This window comes from Taudactylus pleione, unplaced genomic scaffold (genome assembly GCF_031769625.1).
Source record: "Taudactylus pleione unplaced genomic scaffold, aTauple2 ptg000500l, whole genome shotgun sequence".
Taxonomy (NCBI): domain Eukaryota; kingdom Metazoa; phylum Chordata; class Amphibia; order Anura; family Myobatrachidae; genus Taudactylus; species Taudactylus pleione.
In genome coordinates, this window is record NW_028284902.1 from 1,293,795 (window position 1) to 1,313,581 (window position 19,787).

A 19,787-nucleotide genomic window follows, 5' to 3' on the forward strand; every position below is an offset into this window, starting at 1 on the left:
AAAGGTTGCACCGAGGTAGCTGGATGACTATGCTAAGTGACACGAGTGGGCGGCACAAACACGTGGCCCATCTAGGAGTGACACTGCAGTGGCAGACAGGATGGCAGTTTGAAAAACTAGGCCCCAAACAGTACATAATGCAAAGGAAAAAAAGAGGAGCAAGATGGAATTGTCCTTGGGCCCTCCGACCCACCCTTATGTTGTATAAACAGGACATGCACACTTTAACAAACCAATCATTTCAGCGCCAGGGTCTGCCACACGACTGTGGCTGAAATTATTAATTCGTTTGGGCCCCCACAAAACAAGCTGGCAATTACTCTGTCCCTGCACAAACTGGCTCTACGGAGGCAAGATGTCGTCCTCATCCTCCTCATCCACCGATTCCTCACCCTCTTCCGTGTTGTGTACATACTCATCCTCACAGAGTATTAATTCGTCCCCACTGGAATCCACCACCACAGGTCCCTCTGTATGTTCTGGAGGCTGGTCTCCCTGGAAGAGTTGATAATTCATTTTTATGAACATCATCTTTTCCACATTTTGTGGAAGCAACCTCCTACGCCTTTCACTGACAAGGTTCCCGGCTGCACTAAACACTCTTTCAGAGTACACACTGGAGGGGGGGCAACTCAGGTAAAATAGAGCCAGTTTGTACAGGGGCCTCCAAATTGCCTCTTTTTCCTGCCAGTACAGGTACGGACTGTCTGACATGCCTACTTGGATGCTGTCACCGATGTCAGTGGTGACAGTATCATATGCAGTGACAGTAGACATGTCAGAAATTTTTGCCAGGTCCTTCATCATGCCTGCCCTGCATCACCGCCAGCGGGTTGCTTAGGGATACCTAAGTCGTTTCCTGGCAGCCCCAGTTGTGGGAGAAATGAAGAAGGAGCTGTTGACGTGTCACGTTCCGCTTCAGCTGACAGTGTTTTCACCAGCAGGTCTTTGCACCTCTGCAGGCTTTTGTCGGCCAGAAAGAGAGACACCACATAGGCTGTCAGTACTGCGACTCTTTCAGTACATAGAGATAGACTACTTTTGCCAAAGTTCCATTGTGGTCGTTGGAGGAGCTATCCTGCTTGCTGGCATGCTTCTCATTCAGGGGATAGAGTGTTAAAGTGATCATCTGTTTCCCAGGTGTCGTCAGGTTGTGAGATTCCTAGATTGCTCATTATTTCAAACCTGATTCCATTTGGGTCACATGCTCTGAAACTTCCTATGGATCACAGACCTCTAGTATAAAGCCTGTTACTAATTGTGTCTCAGTGTCTGTGCAACGTTGCTTTCAGGACTTTTCTTGGACCCATGCCAGATCCCCGCTGTGCCTGTGGATTGCTGTGGACTTTGTTGTATTCCAGATAAACTTCTGATGTCAGTCACCCGCTGTACTACAGGGCCCAGCATTCCTATTTCCTAAGTATTGCTTATTGCTCCATCACTGCAGTTTCACCATTTTGCTGCACTATTTACTTTGCCTGTTGTTTTTCCGTTCCTGTGGATATTGAACTCATCCTTGTTACAGTTGTCAACTGCACAGTTAGTGTCATTTCTGCATCACGGGGCTCAACCCCGCTCCGAACCCTAGCCACACTACAGGGCCCAACCCTGCTACAATCTTCTCCACATCACGGGGCCCAACCCCGCTACAATCTTCTCTGCATCATGGGGCTCAACCCCGCTCTGAACCCTAGCCGCACTATGGGGCTCAACCCTGCTACAATTTTCTCTGCATCACGGGGCTCAACCCCACTCCGTACTCTAGCCACATTGCAGGGCTCAACCCTGGTCTGGAATTTCATCGCCTTACAGGGTTTAACCCTGCTCCGTCTTCATTATACCACAAGGCTCAAGTTTGCTTCATCTCTCACTGCACTGCAGGTCTCGGCCCTGTCCCGGAACTACATTATTCTGCAGGGCTTGCTCTGCTCCAGATTTCCATTACTACAGGGTTCTACCCTGGCCAAGGTCCTCAATGCCATCCTGAGGTGTTAGCCTCATATTGGACTCTGGGTTCTCTACCACGTTAGTTCTTATATGTTAAAGACTGCATATATATTTGGGGATTCTCTCCTATACTTATGATTGCATATACAGTTAGGTGCATAAATATTGGGACATTGACAGAATTTTCATATTTTGGCCTCTATTCACCACCACAATGGCTTTGAATTGAAACAAACAAGATGTGCTTTAACTGCAGACTTTCAGATTTCATTTGAGGGTAATTACAGAAAAAAAATGAAGATTATTTTATTTTGGTTGGAGCGCACTTTGAGGGTTACACCACCTTTTAACAGACAGACACACACTTGTTGCTGCTGCTTTCAGGATGCAGGTGCGGCTACAGCCCACACAATTTACAAAGACAGAAAAAAAAATAATTATTTTTTATTTTTTTTGGAGTGCACTTTGAGGGTTACAGCACCCTTTAACGGACAAGCCAGCCGGCCCTTTACTTATGACACAGGTGCACGCTTGGCGCTACTTTGTTGATGCACGTGCGGCTACTGCGCACACAATTCACAAACACAGAAAAATATTTTTTTTTGCACTTTGGAGGAGCACCCCTGATGGACAGAGCACCCCCTGGACAACACTACAGCACCCCTTTAGGACTGGGACACTGCACAGGACTTTGGAGTGGACACAGCCCCTATGGACAACTGACTGCACAACACAGCCCAGCCAGCCCCTATGGACTTTAGAGGAGTGGACACAGTCCCTATGGACAACAGCAGCACAGCACAGCACAACACTACACTGCCCAGCCAGCCCTAACTCCCACCCTCCCTCTTCACTGTCTACAGCCAAGCGAGAAAATGGAGCCAACGCAGGTACCTTATATAGAATCCAAAACCCGCGAGACCCGGAAGGTGGGATGATGATGTTTGCCTCGATTTCAGATCCGAGTCAGGCGGGAAAAGTCGAGCCTGACTCGGATCGGCCTCGGATTGGGGGGGCTTGGATTTCAGAAATCCAAACCCGCTCACCCCTAATATATATATATATATATATATATATATTTTTATTATGGGTGGAATTCAATTAGCCATGGGGATTACCCCGCAGCTAATTGTCCATGCTACAGATTCAATGAATTGCGGGAGCCCCTCGTGCTAATTGCCACAGGCAGGATTCCCCCCTATGGGCTGGATCACCCCTCTGGTTACATTTGATGTGAGGTAAGAATAAAATGCTTTATTAGTAAATTGAAAGCACTTTTTCCATCTTCTCAAAAAAGTTAAATATTTTTTATTTTATACAAATTAATCTGCACCTGGAAGCTCCAGACCCGGCTTCCAGGGCAGTATGTCTGTATGACCTAGCACTTCCCCGCCATGCATGTGCAGAATGGCCCCAACTGAGCAGCAATGTGGTCAGTCCCTTCTTAGTGCTGCCTGCCGCTTTGTCCTAACATTTAGTCTCCCCTCCAGCCCATCTAGGAGCCATGCAGCAGTGGAGTTTGGACAGCGCTTTGCATCAGACATCGGTGTATCTGGACCGCAGCCTGAAAAGTCATTTGTGAGAAGCTAGTAAGTGGGGGGTGGCAGGATAATGTTTTGTCTAGGGTGCCATGACACCTTGCATGATGATACGTATATGCAGTACACACCATTACCAGATCTGCGTACGCAGTTGCATTTGCAATCCATGCTGAATCAGGCCAGATATACAGTTGTTTGATATAAGTAACCCACATATTCCAGTAGGTGCAATTAGAATATTCAAAAAATACATGAGGACTGTATGATTGTGTAGCGATGACACTGTGAGCGCAGCGTATCTTACACCCCAGTAACCTGTCACTCACACTTTGGGCCTCATGTATCAATGAGTTTTATCATTCACAATGAGAGATAAAACTCATTGCGTATGATAATGGTGCTCCAGCCAATCAGCTCCCAACTGTCATCTGTTTGAAAAATGACAGTTAGGAGCTGATTGGCTGGAGTACCATTATCATACGCAACAAATTTTATCATTCCTTTTGAGTGATAAACCTGGTTGATAAATAAGGCCCTTTATCTCTCCATAATATAGCAGACAATGTAATCACAGAGATCCGTGTAACAATCACTAATACACTTCTTTGGAACATAGTATAATTGTGCCTATAGCAGAATTTGTAGATAGTATTCACTTATACCCCCCCCCCTTTCCCCCCAGATACCAATTGGGAAAATCACTGGGAATGCATTTGGACCCATTGCTCTACTTTTTTATAATTGCCCGGGCCTCTCACCTCTGGGCCCCATAGCCATTTGCTGTTGTGTCAGTGGTGTCACAATTGGTGTCTGCGAGTTACCTGTCTCAGGTGGTGATCGGGTTTCAACGGAGGCCGGCATTACTGGAATCACAGATAATGTAAATAGCTCTATTTACAAGACTTGGGTAGCAGTGAAAACTGCCTTTGATGATAAATGACAGGAACTGGAGGGACCGGACTGGGACCGGCAGGAAGACTTGTTGAATTGAACTGATGAACTAGGAACTTGACTCTGGACTGGAACAACGTGGACTGAAGGGAAGTCAGGTAATGCTGAGACGAGGGCTAAACAGGGTAATCTGGAATTACTATGACAAAGGCTAGAACTCAGGTGCAGGCTGGACAGGATAATTGGAAATAACAGGTTTCAGGAAGGATTGGGTAGGTTTGGGAATTTGCAGGCTGGACAGGATAATTGGAAATAACAGGTTTCAGGAAGGAATGGGTAGGTTTAGGAATTTTAGGTTCAGGGAGGGAATAGGTAGGTAACAGGGGCAGGAGTTGATCCACAGCAGGAAGCAAGGCAGGGTAACACGATGCAGGTTTACAGAGTGCCAGGGACCAACCAGGAGTAGGACTAGCAGCAGAGCACAGGCCAGGTATTGCTGTAACAGGACATCTGGATGCCAGGTATTACTGTAGCAGGTTTTCGGGATGCACCAGAGGTTGCTGTCAGCAGGCTTACTGGATTGCCAGGTTTGGCTGTAACAGGTTTTCTGGAAGCACCGGGGGTTGCTGCCAGCAGATTTACTGGATTGCCAGGTACAGCTGAAACAGGTTTTCTGGATAGCGCCAGGGATTGCTGTAGCAGGTTTCAGGGACAGACTTGAATGCATGAACCATACACCACGGGAAGACGAGATGTTCTGGCCCAGAATGCTATCAGGAGAGGATATATATACCATGGGTCTGGCAGCAATTGGTGGATACAGACAGGTGGTCTGGTAGTAGCATTCTGAGTGGTAGAAGGCACAACATGCAGAGGGAGTATTCATCTCTGCAGCTCTGACAATCAGAACCACACCTGCGATTCCAATCAGGGCTAGCAGTGCACACAGACAGAGGAGAGTCCAGGTGCAATAATCAGAGCAAATCCTCCAGGCAAATTACACACACAGATCCATGGGGGAGCTGACAGGGGTAAGTCTCAAGGCAAAAAAGGTGACAACTAGACAGGGTCGTGATAAGTGGCCTAATATAGGCTAACTGCAAGTTTCCTTAGTAGACCTAAAAACAGGAAAACTGGTATGCATATGACAAAATCTTCCAACACAATTACTGCATCATGTCACATATATTAATTGATAACAGGTTACTAAGATAGATATGTAATTGTAAATGTTACTATTAGTTCCTTTTTGTAATGCAGCATTTTAGCTTCAGTGGCCCATTAAGTCATGTTGTATCCATGACAACAGCACTAAAGCATTAGTCATCAAAGGTTGTCATTGTGACATCACTTGTGATTGTTCAACCTGGCTGAGAGCTCTGGAGTCTTATGACATAACAGCCAGACCACTGAAGAGCATCAGACTTTAGCTTCATTTATTTCTTTATTGATTTATTTAGTTATTTATTTAGCTATTTAGTTATAAGTTTTTTTATATTTATATTTATTTATATATATTTCATTTATTATATTATACTTAGAATTAGATATAGGCAGTAGGATAAGTTTTTTTATATTTATTTATATATATTTCATTTATTATATTATACTTAGAATTAGATATAGGCAGTAGGATAGGATTTATTTATATTTTATTATCTTTTTATATTTATTTTATTATTTTCTACTTAGAATTAATTAGTGTTAGTTAGTATTTTATATATTTATTTCATTTTTAGGTAGATTTTAGTTTTATTTAGTTTAATTAGGACTCTTCAGTCTTTGCTGGTTGTGAGTGACAAGCAGAGATATGGACAGTGGGTAAGTACCATAAGCGAGTCTCTACAATAGTAAGCTATAGGGAGAGTAGTGATGGGGGTCACACTGGTAATGGGCTATAAATAGTGTATAGGTGACTGTGCACATAGTAGAGTCAGATATTATGCAGACATACAATACCTCTGATTTCTGCAGGCCAGTATAGAGGGTACAGATTTGTAACTAAGGGTCTGCTTACTAAGCCTTGGGTGGAGATAAAGTACCAGCCAACTAGCTCCTAACTGTCATTTTTCAAAAACATGTGACATGGCAGTTAGGAGCTGATTGCTGGTACCTTATCTCCGTCCACTTTATATCCATCCAAGTCTTAGTAAATACACCCCTAACTTTGTTATAGTTTTAGATCTAATATTCTCTTTTAAAAAAATAAATATAACAAAATGTATTCAGTCATAGAGCCGATATGACCCTCAAAATGATTCCACATGCAAATCGTCATCTTCTGGGACAAAGTATTTAAATAAGATTAAAGCACATTTACAGAGGAATGACCTGATTTGTGGGTGGCTACAGAGTTTCTTCCACCTACAAAACTATTTGGATTACTATTGGCACTTAGGAGAGGCCACTAATTGGGGATTGCTGTTATACTATTAGTAGGATGACATTATAACCTCACATTATAACTGTTATCACTATGAGCATATTAGCCAGAACTACAATCCTGCAAAAGTAGCTGCACCCCCATTTTATGATGGCATTTCCCAAAAGCGGTATGTTACCCTCCTGTGCTGGGCGCACACAAAATACAGCAAACAATGAATTGCAGAGGTGCATTTAAGGATGCTCAATAGTATCCATTATCTTTCATTTGAAAATACTGTAAATGTTCATTATTATCATATATAATAGAGAAAACTTTCTAATCACAGGACGCCAGCCGAGTTACATCCTGCTAAGAGGAGGAGAGTAGACAGCAGCCAGGATTCCCTGTCTACTTTCCTCAGACAGAAGGAGAGAGAGGCTTTTTGTGAATTGCTGGGTAAGGCTTATTCTCTTCTTATTTATTATCACTTACACATAATGTCTCAGGGTGCACTTCAATACTGATGCTTAATAATCAGTAATCACTGATGAACTCTACTTGGAAGAACCAATAGTTTTTAGAATCCACTCTTTCCATTTTCTGGTGATGGATGAATTTTACCAACTATTGGTTCTTCCAAGTGGAGTTTCTCAGTGACTACTGGGCCTGATACAGGGAAGGACAGATGTGCAGAGCGGGACACAAGCGGCTATGCAAATACTGTTAAAAATAAGTTACTAAACACCATTGTAGTGTAGTTATAATCCCAACCCCCCATATCTGGACCCAGGGGTGTAACTAGGTATTTGAAGGCCCCATAACAATAGTTTGTAAGGTCCCCTATGTACCACCCAATGAGCACTGGGGAGCATTCATCTGCATACCCCGCTGGCACAGGCCTACAGCCAGGGCCTCAGACAAGCCTGGGTAATAAGTAAACACCCTGCCAGCACTATCTTGGTGCCCATTGGTGAGAAGTTAACATTCAAAGCTGGAGAGTTTGTGGTTTGCCCAATGGGTTCAAAGCATTCAGCAAAACCCCTATAAAGCATGATGGCAGAGTAAGCTCCTCCCAGTACAATGGGTTCAAAGCATTCAGCAAAACCCCTATAAAGCATGGTGGCAGAGTAAGCTCATCCCAGCACAATGGGTACAAAGCATTCAGCAAACCCCTATAAAGCATGGTGGCAGAGTAAGCTCATCCCAGCACAAGAAGATTTCAACTTTAATAAGACAAGATTCACTTGCAAAGTTTTGTTTAGTATGCTACATTACTTTATGTATTACATGTATAGCATAATGAATACTATTATATGGGTAGCTATGTAGAAAGTCAGTTACCTATCAACCAATGAAATTCTGTAATTTTTCCCACTATATCCTCCATCATTATTACATTTCATGCTTTTCATTTCAGAATTACCTACAATCCAGTGTTTCCTGCGGAGGGATACAAAAATGTGGATGTCTGACAAGGTATTTCCTTATTATTATGAGCCAGTACTTCTCTCACTATACAAATAGTTTATAGGGGATTCCAACTTCATATGTTTTTTATTTCATATGGAAGTACCCCATATCGCTTCCGGTAATGTACATATACCAATAACTGTCTCTTCTGACAAAAGATTATTTGTGTGTAAGGTTATCTCAGAGGCATGCTAAAAGATGAGGGGGCTCTCATAGTAAAGCACCCCCCATACCAGTGCTGGCTGTGCATGTGCCCATGTTGTGCCCCTCCCCATACTTGCTCCCGGCTGTACGGTCATCTATCCAGCAATGTTGTGAGGGCTCCATCTTTCCCAATATATTGCCAGAAAGATACTTCTATTGGATGACCTGTACCCATTATAGACCCGCCACTGATGTTTCTGCATCATGCTCATACACTTACTTACCTACATTACTTCATTTGAAAGTTGTGAGCATTAATAAATGCAGATTGTGATAAAAACGCCCTATATTATGAATTGGTGAGGTCACTATTATGTGGCATATTATGAATTGGTGAGGGCTCTATTGTGTGGCATATTATGAATTGCTGAATTGAATTCAAAAGGGTATAAATAATAAGCAGTGGTTCTATGTACATATTTAAATGCATATCCATAACTATATGTTTCGGATCTAGCAATGCATCGCGCGCAAAATATTGCCCATCGGTGGTCATCACCCTGCCATACAAATCCTAGAGTGGTCACTACTAGATCACATTTAGATCCTCCAAAACTACGCTCCCAAATCCCATAGCCATGTTACCAATGTTATTCCCAACAGAGGACAATAGTACTGCTGGTGTGTGTATACACGCATTTCTCCATCTAATAATGAATCTGGTATTTCTATTCTAGTACTTACTGGCGATGGCCCTCATTTATTTCAAGAGGGCCGGTCTCACTCAGGATGAATACACCATCGGCAACTTTTACTGCGCACTGTAAGTATTTTAACTCATTGATTCATCAGATGAGACCGGAATGCAAAATGTTCCAGAAGAACTGACTAACCAAGTCAGGGGTTATTTACTCATCTAAAATAATTTACAGACAATAAAGTTTCCTGTATTCCAAGTTAAATTGTCAAATTATACCGTAGCTCTCAGTGTAATATCAGGACACAGCAATGTACTGGCCAGTCTAATCTTTTATCACTGATTAATGTGGCAATATAAGTGTACTTATCAGTGATTCAATAGTGATTTATCACCATGGAAGGTGAGGACCAATACCCAGCTGCCATTGAGACAAAAATCCAGAGCTGTAAAAGTTAGTTATCACTCTAGAGACCTCCGTTCTCCTCTGAGTATGTACGTGGCCAGGACATCAGTATACCTGACAGCATAATATAAAAATACAACATTATCCCCCCAAAATACTATTTATTTCTGGGAGAGGAACGATATGCCCATTCTTTTAAAAAGATCAAGGTGATTCTTTCTGTTACTGCCATCCTGAGAGAGCGCTAACAAAATAGGAATCATTTTGGATAGCTGATAAATGATATAATAGCTGGAGAGGAAATGATCTATGGAAATCTCATTACTAAATTGTGTTCAGTAAAGAGAGGCCCTTTACACCATTATGCCCAGAGAAGGGCTGTACCCTTCTACACCACAGTCTATCCATAGCCTTGTACTTGGCATACAAGGAGCTGTGGAAAACATGGTAGGTCCTCTGTAATACTGGTAATATAGACATGTTTGCAAATTTGATGGTTATTATGTTGCAAAAACTTACTGTGTTCTTCTGTTTCTGTAGTTTTCTGGCCAATCAAACAGAGGAAGACGAACTTTTTTACAAAAGAATGTATTATGACATTGCTAAAGTGTATCCATTAAGGTTCTTCCAGAAGAAAAAAGATGCATTCTGGGCCAGGATCCAGCGTTGCACATACGTGGCTTCAGAACAGATGGAAAAGGTGTGTAATGTAGTAGATTAAGTTCATGGGTGAGAATGTCATGGACCACACTGGGAGTAAAGTTACCTACACACTATACAATTATTGGGGTGATTTGTGAATAATGGGTGATCGGCCTGATTTATGTTATAGTGTGTATGAACGATCGTTTTAGCAATTTACTGATAAAACGGTTAGAAAACATCCAGAAATGCATTCCTTCCACTAACCGATCTGTCGGTCAAGAACAAAAATCTTGGCCTCAATTTCCCGATATTGAGCAGTGTGTGCATTCTCCATAATCTGCCGATATTCCCTGTGTTCTCCTGTCACTATGTCATCCTCCATAATCTACCCGTATCCCCTGTGTTCTCCTGTCACTATGTCATCCTCCATAATCTGCCCGTATCCCCTGTGTTCTCCTGTCACTATGTCATCCTCCATAATCTGCCCATATCCCCTGTGTTTTCCTGTCACTATGTCATCCTCCATAATCTGCCTGTATTTCCTGTGTTCTCCTGTCACTATGTCATCCTCCATAATCTACCCGTATCCTGTGTTCTCCTGTCACTATGTCATCCTCCATAATCTGCCCGTATCCCCGATGTTCTCCTGTCGCTATGTCATCCTCCATAATCTGCCCGTATTCCCTGTGTTCTCCTGTCACTATGTCATCCTCCTTGTGGTTGGACATATGTAAAATGAGTGTAGTGTGGTGGAAAATCAGGAGCTTCCAATAAAAAATTGGATCATGTGTAGCACAGATATTGGCTACACAATTTGCCGAAAAATCGCCCCCTTTCCTCGTCCCCATCAAAACAATTTGTCAGTGTGTAACCAGCATTAGTGGGAAAACGCCTCTAGTGGGAATTTTATTTTGTGATATCAATGGGGAAAACCATCACTCCAGTTGAGCAAAACAAAGTTCTAGCACAGTTGGGAGGATAATATGTACAGTGATTTTGCACAGAGATGCTGAGTTATTATACACTTTGGTATCACTAGGTAATGAAAAGCTAATTGGAGGCAGATAACAGGGCAGGCTAGTGCTTGTCCCATGATTTTTGTCTTGGAGAACCACAGTCACTACAGCAATGCGTTTCTCAGCATACACCACAGGCTCTTGCAGTAAGAGTTGTGCTGTGTCTAGGTTTATCTGTAATGTGTGTTACCTACATTCCAAGATTGAAAAATGAGGACAATCTAAGCCTTGGCCCTGATCTGCCAGGAGCCACAATTAGATCATCTAACACTATTCCCCCAAATGCCATAGTCATGCACCCATAGTTCCAGACTCATTGCCCCAACTCTAACTTCTGCTGCAAGTTTTATATTCCTATCACTGCTTGGGGAGTGCACTATTGTCAGCAGTGGACCTCCACAGACAGGGTACAGCTGAGCACATGTAACTGTCCAGCCCCAGATTACAGCCAGCAGAATGGGACGTGCTTCCTAGTGACTTTGTCACATTCTCCAAGCCAGCATCACATCCCATGTCAGTGGGGTCACTTTATGGTAGGGGTGGGCAATAAGAACCACCCCAGCTGTTGTAGAACTACACATCCCAGCATGCCCTGCAGCAGTTTTGCTATTTGACCAATGCCAAAACTGTTGCAATGCCTGTTAAATGTGTAGTTCAACAACAGCTGGAGGACCACTTATTGCCAACCCCTGCTGTATGGCATGGGAGAATAAAGTAGCACTAAATGTAAATCAGTACTGCAGCTAAGAGCAGCACAATGTCCACCCCTAGCCTCTGCCATATATTACCTTCTCTATACACAAAGCCAGCATCAGCGAGTCTCCTGGGGACACAGGGCTTAGTAATGGCACTTCATGAGTTTCATTACAGAAAGGTTTCATATAGGGAGGGAATACCATGCTCAGCAATGTCACTTTGGGTGCTCCTGACACAGTGATAGCATATGGGGGCGTCTGGCACAATGTTGCATTCATTGTAATACTTCCCTGGTAGAGCTTAAGTTCACATGATGCATCAGATTGCCTATTATTCCGCTGACACTGATTGGTGCTCTCTGTATTGCTCAGGCATAGCGGATGCTTCTCATACATGTCACTGATTAGTGCTCTCTGTATTGCTCAGGCATAGCGGATACTTCTCATACACGTCATTGATTGGTGCTCTCTGTATTGCTCAGGCATAGCGGATGCTTCTCATACATGTCACTGATTGGTGCTCTCTGTATTGCTCAGCCATAGCGGATGCTTCTCATACACATCACTGATTGGTGCTCTCTGTATTGCTCAGGCATAGCGGATGCTTCTCATACACGTCACTGATTGGTGCTCTCTGTATTGCTCAGGCATAGCGGATGCTTCTCATACATGTCATTAATTTAAACTTTTCATACACAAAACTGGGAATTGTTTCTGCTATAATAGCGAGTTTTTAGCAGTTTTATTTATGCATAATAGCGAATGTATTTGTTATTCATAACATAAATTGTTTTAGACATGGGCACAAATAGGACGTACAGATGTGTCCTCATACGTCTAACCTCGCGCCATATCTGCATGCGGTTGTGACACTGTAGTGTAGCATTTCACATGCAGATACAACAGCAGTCGCAGACAGAATATAGGCATCCCGCCACATATCATTTTAATTAGCAGAAGCTGCATGTGCGACCTGTTCACATTGCTGTGCGAGTCAGACGCACGAAAAGATGCTCGCCACTACCGAGTCACACGCAGCTCCCGTGTTATGTGTAACACGATTTGTAGCGCTCGGAGGATAGATGTATGTGGACTAGGGGTGTGCACCGGCCACTCTTCGTGTTTTGTGTTTTGGTTTTGGATCTGGATCTTTCTTCGTGTTTTGGATCTGGATTGGTTTTGCCAAAACCACCCTTCCGTGTTTTGGGTTCTGGGTTTTGTGTTTTGGATCTGTATTTTTTTGAAAAAAAGCATAAAAACAGCTAAAATCACAGAATTTGTAGGTTTTTCTGCTCCTATGCTATTATTAACCTTAATTTCCACTCATTTCCAGTCTATTCTGAATACCTCACACCTCACAATAGTGTTTTTATGTCCAAAAGGTTGCACCGAGGTAGCTGGATGACTATGCTAAGCGACACGAGTGGGCGGCACAAACACGTGACCCATCTAGGCGTGAAACTGCAGTGGCAGACAGGATGGCATTGAAAAACTAGGCCCCAAACTGTACATAATGCAAAGAAAAAAAAGAGGTGCAAGATGGAATTGTCCTTGGGCCCTCCCACCCACCCTTATGTTGTATAAACAGGACATGCACACTTTAACAAAGCAATCATTTCAGCGCCAGGGTCTGCCACACAACTGTGGCTGAAATGATTGGTTCGTTTGGGCCCCCACAAAACAAGCTGGCAATTAATCTGTCCCTGCACAAACTGGCTCTACGGAGGCAAGAAGTCGTCCTCATCCTCCTCATCCACAGATTCCTCACCCTCTTCAGTGTTATGTACATCCTCATCCTCACAGAGTATTAATTCGTCCCTGCTGGAACCACAGGTCCCTCTGTACGTTCTGGAGGCTGGTCTCCCTGGAAGAGTTGATCATTCATTTTATGAACATCATCTTCTCCACATTTTGTGGAAGCAACCTCCTACGCCTTTCGCTAACAAGGTTCCCGGCTGCACTAAACACTCTTTCGGAGTACACACTGGAGGGGGGGCAACTCAGGTAAAATAGAGCCAGTTTGTACAGGGACCTCCAAATTGCTTCTTTTTCCTGCCAGTACAGGTACGGACTGTCTGACATGCCTACTTGGATGCTGTCACCGATGTAATCCTTTAACAGACAGACGCACGCTTGTCGCTGCTGCTTTGAGGATTCAAGTGCGGCTACAGCCCACACAATTCACAAAGACAGAAAAAAAAAAAGAATATTTTTATTGTTTGTGGAGCACACTTTGAGGGTTACACCACCCTCTAACAGACAGACGCACGCTTGTCGCTGCTGCTTTGAGGATGCAAGTGCGGCTACAGCCCACACAATTCACAAAGACAGAAAAAAGAAGAAGAATATTTTTATTCTTTGTGTAGCACACTTTGAGGGTGTCACCACCCTTTAACAGACAGACGCACGCTTGTCGCTGCTGCTTTAAGGATGCAGGTGCGGCTACAGCCCACACATTTCACAAAGACCGAAAAAAAAAGAACAATATTTTAATTGTTTGTGTAGCACACTTTGAGGGTGTCACCACCCTTTAACAGACAGACGCACGCTTGTCGCAGCTGCTTTAAGGATGCAGGTGCGGCTACAGCCCACACAATTCACAAAGACAGAAAAAAGAACAATATTTTAATTGTTTGTGTAGCACACTTTGAGGGTGTCACCACCCTTTAACAGACAGACGCACGCTTGTCGCTGCTGCTTTAAGGATGCAGGTGCGGCTACAGCCCACACAATTCACAAAGACAGAAAAAAGAAGAATATTTTTATTGTTTGTGTAGCACACTTTGAGGGTGTCACCACCCTTTAACTGACAGACGCACGCTTGTCGCTGCTGCTTTGAGGATGCAAGTGCGGCTACATCGCACACAAGTCACAAACACATTAAAAAAATAGTTTTTTATTTTTTGGAGCACTTCGTGAGTTACACCACCCTTTAACAGACAGACGCACGCTTGTCGCTGCTGCTTTAAGGATGCAGGTGCGGCTACAGCCCACACAATTCACAAAGACAGAAAAAAGAAGAAGAATATTTTAATTGTTTGTATAGCACACTTTGAGGGTGTCACCACCCTTTAACAGACAGACGCACGCTTGTCGCTGCTGCTTTGAGGATGCAGGTGGAATCTAGATTTGGAACCGAGGACACACTACCTCCATCAATTGTCTAAATCCCACTGCACTAATGTCGGATACCGGACGCACGTCTAACACCAACATAGCAGTCAAGGCCTCAGTTATACGTTTTGCTTCAGGATGACTGCTGTCGTACTTCATCCTCATCGCTAGGGACTGTTGGAGGGTCAATTGTTTAGTAAAAGTAGTGATGTTCCTACTTCCTCTCTGGGATGATGAACAACTCCCAGCAGCAGCAACAGCACTAGTAGGAAGTGGTTCTTGATCTTTCCCTATTTTATTTTTAGCAGAGAAAGTTTGGTCCTCCATTTATGTTATATTGATATATATACGTGCGGCTAAAGCGCACACAAACACAGAAAATATTTTTTTATTTTTGCTGGAGAGTAGTGCACTTTGTGGGTTACACCACCCTTTAAGAAATGAGCCAGCCGGCTCTTTACTTATGGGACACAGGCGCACGCTTGGCGCTGCTCCTTTGTTGATGCACGTGCAGCCACAGTGCACACAAGTCACAAACACAGAAAATATATATTTTTTTGGTTTGGAGTGTACTTTGGGGGTTACAGAACCCTTTAACGGTCAAGCCAGCCGGCCCTTTACTTATGACACAGGCGCACGCTTGGCACTACTTTGTTGATGCACGTGCGGCTACTGCGCACACAATTCACAAACACAGAAAATAATTTTTTTTTTGGTTTGGACTGGAGTGTACTTTCGGGGGTTACAGCACCCTTTAATGGTCAAGCCAGCCGGCCCTTTACTTATGACACAGGCGCACACTTGGCACTACTTTGTTGATGCACGTGCGGCTACTGCGCACACAATTCACAAACACAGAAAATAATTTTTTTTTGGTTTGGACTGGAGTGTACTTTGGGGGTTACAGCACCCTTTAACGGTCAAGCCAGCCGGCCCTTTACTTATGACACAGGCGCACGCTTGGCACTACTTTGTTGATGCACGTGCGGCTACTGCGCACACAATTCACAAACACAGAAAATAATTTTTTTGGTTTGGACTGGAGTGTACTTTCGGGGGTTACAGCACCCTTTAATGGTCAAGCCAGCCGGCCCTTTACTTATGACACAGGCGCACACTTGGCACTACTTTGTTGATGCACGTGCGGCTACTGCGCACACAATTCACAAACACAGAAAATATTTTTTTTTTTGGTTTGGACTGGAGTGTACTTTGGGGGTTACAGCACCCTTTAACGGTCAAGCCAGCCGGCCCTTTACTTATGACACAGGCGCACACTTGGCACTACTTTGTTGATGCACGTGCGGCTACTGCGCACACAATTCACAAACACAGAAAATAATTTTTTTTCGGTTTGGACTGGAGTGTACTTTGGGGGTTACAGCACCCTTTAACGGTCAAGCCAGCCGGCCCTTTACTTATGACACAGGCGCACGCTTGGCACTACTTTGTTGATGCACGTGCGGCTACTGCGCACACAATTCACAAACACAGAAAATAATTTTTTTTTTGGTTTGGACTGGAGTGTACTTTGGGGGTTACAGCACCCTTTAACGGTCAAGCCAGCGGGCCCTTTACTTATGACACAGTCGCACGCTTGGCACTACTTTGTTGATGCACGTGCGGCTACTGCACACACAATTCACAAACACAGAAAATATTTTTTTTTTTGGTTTGGACTGGAGTGTACTTTCGGGGGTTACAGCACCCTTTAACGGTCAAGCCAGCCGGCCCTTTACTTATGACACAGGCGCACGCTTGGCACTACTTTGTTGATGCACGTGCGGCTACTGCGCACACAATTCACAAACACAGAAAATAATTTTTTTTTTGGTTTGGACTGGAGTGTACTTTGGGGGTTACAGCACCCTTTAACGGTCAAGCCAGCTAGCCCTTTACTTATGACACAGGCGCACGCTTGGCACTACTTTGTTGATGCACGTGCGGCTACTGCGCACACAATTCACAAACACAGAAAATAATATTTTTTTTGGTTTGGACTGGAGTGTACTTTCGGGGGTTACAGCACCCTTAACGGTCAAGCCAGCCGGCCCTTTACTTATGACACAGGCGCACGCTTGGCACTACTTTGTTGATGCACGTGCGGCTACTGCGCACACAATTCACAAACACAGAAAATAAATTTTTTTTTGGTTTGGACTGGAGTGTACTTTCGGGGGTTACAGCACCCTTAACGGTCAAGCCAGCCGGCCCTTTACTTATGACACAGGCGCACGCTTGGCACTACTTTGTTGATGCACGTGCGGCTACTGCGCACACAATTCACAAACACAGAAAATAATTTTTTTTTTGGTTTGGACTGGAGTGTACTTTCGGGGGTTACAGCACCCTTAACGGTCAAGCCAGCCGGCCCTTTACTTATGACACAGGCGCACGCTTGGCACTACTTTGTTGATGCACGTGCGGCTACTGCGCACACAATTCACAAACACAGAAAATATATTATATTTTTAGCACTTGGGGGGAGCACCCCTGATGGACAGAGCACCCCCTGGACAACACTACAGCACCTCTTTAGGACTGGGACACTGCACAGGACTTTGGAGTGGACACAGCCCCTATGGAGAACTGACTGCACAACACAGTCCAGCCAGCCCCTATGGACTTTGAAGTAGTGGACACAGCCCCTATTAACAACAGCAGCACAGCACAACACAGCCAGCCCCTATGGACTTTGAAGTAGTGGACAACAGCAGCACTACACTACACTACACTACACAGCCCTAACTCCCACCCTCCCTCTTCACTGTCCACAGCCGAGTGAGAAAATGGCGCCGACGTGGGTACCTTATATAGGATCCAAAACCCGCGAGACTCGGAAGGCGGGATGATGACGTTTTGCCTCGATTTCAGAATCCGAGTCAGGCGGGAAAAGTCGAGCCTGACTCGGATCGGACTCGGCTCGGGGGGGTTCGGATTTCAGAAATCCGAACCCGCTCACCCCTAATGTGGACACATCTGTAAGTGTCTGCAATGTTTGCCTGGTGTAACCCAGGCTCATATGCTATCGATACCAACTGATGCGCATCACGAGCTCTACATATGGGTGGAAATAGACTATTTTTATATAGGACTTTCTAAAACGTAAATTATCGAAATGTTGAGTCCAACTATGCCTCAGCCCTAAATGTTTTGCCTTTGTTACATTCATAGGCCAAAAACCTGATGCTAGGACCCACAAGATGTGTATTTTATTCTAGAGCATGGACGTCCAACTAACAGATTATTATGTGAATATGTCCCTGAAAAGTTGAATTATAATTTTCTTTTGTTTTTTTTAACTAGGTGATGAGAGGGGACGATCACTGGGCGTGGAGAAGAGAGAGGAATATCCACCTAGGAGGGGCCATAAGACACTATAGGCCCCGGAACGCCATACCTGCCCGCCAAATGGCAGCTGAGGTCACCAGGATCAGCGTTACAGGACCACCTCCTGTGAGAGCAGAGGGACGCACAGCTGCCAGCATCCGCCTTGCTGAGGTGTCACAGAGGAGGTGGAGTGGAAGCTGCCGCTGTGCATAAATCATACCATCACCCACATCACAGACATAGCAAAGAAAAAGATCACTTTTTGCATATTTTTAATAAAATGAATTAATGTATACTTTTTGGGCTTGTATTTATTAATGTACATATAAGTAGTATAAAAATACATAGATGCTTGTTTCTAACAATTGACACATTTTGATAAAGTGTTACCATTTGTCATCTGCAAACTCTTTGTCTCCTCATTGTCTCCTATCTGACTCTGCCATGTCTTTATATCATCATTTTCTTTGCATTACCCTTCAATGGTAGCATATAATATGCTTTACACGGTAACAATCCCCCTGTTCCCCTGAGCAAAACTGGGCAGCCTGTCATAAAGCCCAAACTAATAAGCGCCATATGGACAATAGGTGTTCCTCACTTACAGGCGGATTCAATTAGCCACAAAAAGCCGCGGTTTGGTGATAGGTTTACACTTGTGCAAAGTTTTCGCCAAAAAGGCGCATCGTGCTATCCTATTAGCCGCGGCTTCTGCACATGCAAATTTCTTGCAGCTAAAAGAGGCGAATAGTTTTCACCATCTCAGAGCAGGTGAAAAAATGTGCAAAACCCCTATTTTGGGCTAAAAATGTGGGGACTTGGTTCAGAACCCCTTGGGCACCCCCCCCCCTCCCTTCCCCTAACAACTAATTAGGCAAAAATATTTTTTTCATTAACTTAATTCCCTCTAATGACGACATGTAATTTTTGGGGTCAAAAAATGGCTGTAAAGTAGTGTGGTAGGTGTAATTTGGGGGGGCTTTATGAATAAAACAAGTGTTTTTGGGATTGCTGGTGGCTGTAGCAGGTGCATGCTTTTTAAAGTACCCTAAAATGCCACAAAAAAATTGTTTCTCCCAGTTTTATGTACCCCTAAATTGCATTTATTTACAAGCAAAGATAAGCAATAAGGGCCAGGATCAGACCATGACAGTGTGTGCAATGCCCCCCATTTGCCGCAATCAGGGCCAGGATCAGACAGTGTGTGCAGCCCCCCGTTTGTAGCAATCAGGGCCAGGATCTGAGCCTCAGACAGTGACAGTGTGTGCAGTGCCCCCCGTTGGCAGCAATCAGGGCCAGGATCAGACAGTGACAGTGTGTGCAGTGCCCCCATTGGCAGCAATCAGGGCCAGGATAAAACAGTGACAGTGTGTGCAGTGCTCCCCGTTTCCAGCAATCAGGGCCAGGAGCAGACAGTGACAGTGTGTGCAGTGCCCCCCATTTGTAGCAATCAGGGCCAGGATCAGACAGTGTGCACAGTGCCCCCTGTTTGTAGCAATCAGGGCCAGGATCAGACAGTGACAGTG

At 44.2% G+C, this 19,787-nt stretch overlaps 1 protein-coding gene across 4 annotated transcripts; it reads left to right on the forward strand.

The window, feature by feature from the left end:
* The first annotated feature begins 3,447 nt into the window (after positions 1-3,447).
* Positions 3,448-18,625, forward strand: LOC148501826 (speedy protein 1-A-like). 4 transcript variants are annotated; one of them, XM_088449902.1, is made up of 6 exons: positions 3,448-3,536; positions 7,091-7,200; positions 8,162-8,220; positions 9,096-9,181; positions 10,002-10,161; positions 18,238-18,625. In XM_088449902.1, the coding sequence occupies exons 3-6, from the start codon at positions 8,203-8,205 to the stop codon at positions 18,472-18,474; spliced, it is 501 nt and encodes a 166-aa protein (XP_088306028.1). In that variant the 5' UTR covers positions 3,448-3,536; positions 7,091-7,200; positions 8,162-8,202; the 3' UTR covers positions 18,475-18,625. The 4 variants fall into 4 exon arrangements, with proteins under 4 accessions (XP_088306028.1, XP_088306026.1, XP_088306025.1 ...); XM_088449900.1 differs by lacking the exon at positions 3,448-3,536 and adding an exon at positions 4,318-4,537; XM_088449899.1 differs by lacking the exon at positions 3,448-3,536 and adding an exon at positions 5,324-5,410.
* Positions 18,626-19,787: the final 1,162 nt, after the last annotated feature.

Excerpts from the sequence above, each read along its gene's own strand:
- LOC148501826 (XM_088449902.1), top strand. Across the intron at positions 9,182-10,001 it reads GGCAACTTTTACTGCGCACT|TTTTCTGGCCAATCAAACAG; the intron begins GTAAGTATTTTA and ends CTGTTTCTGTAG. Across the intron at positions 10,162-18,237 it reads CTTCAGAACAGATGGAAAAG|GTGATGAGAGGGGACGATCA; the intron begins GTGTGTAATGTA and ends TTTTTTAACTAG.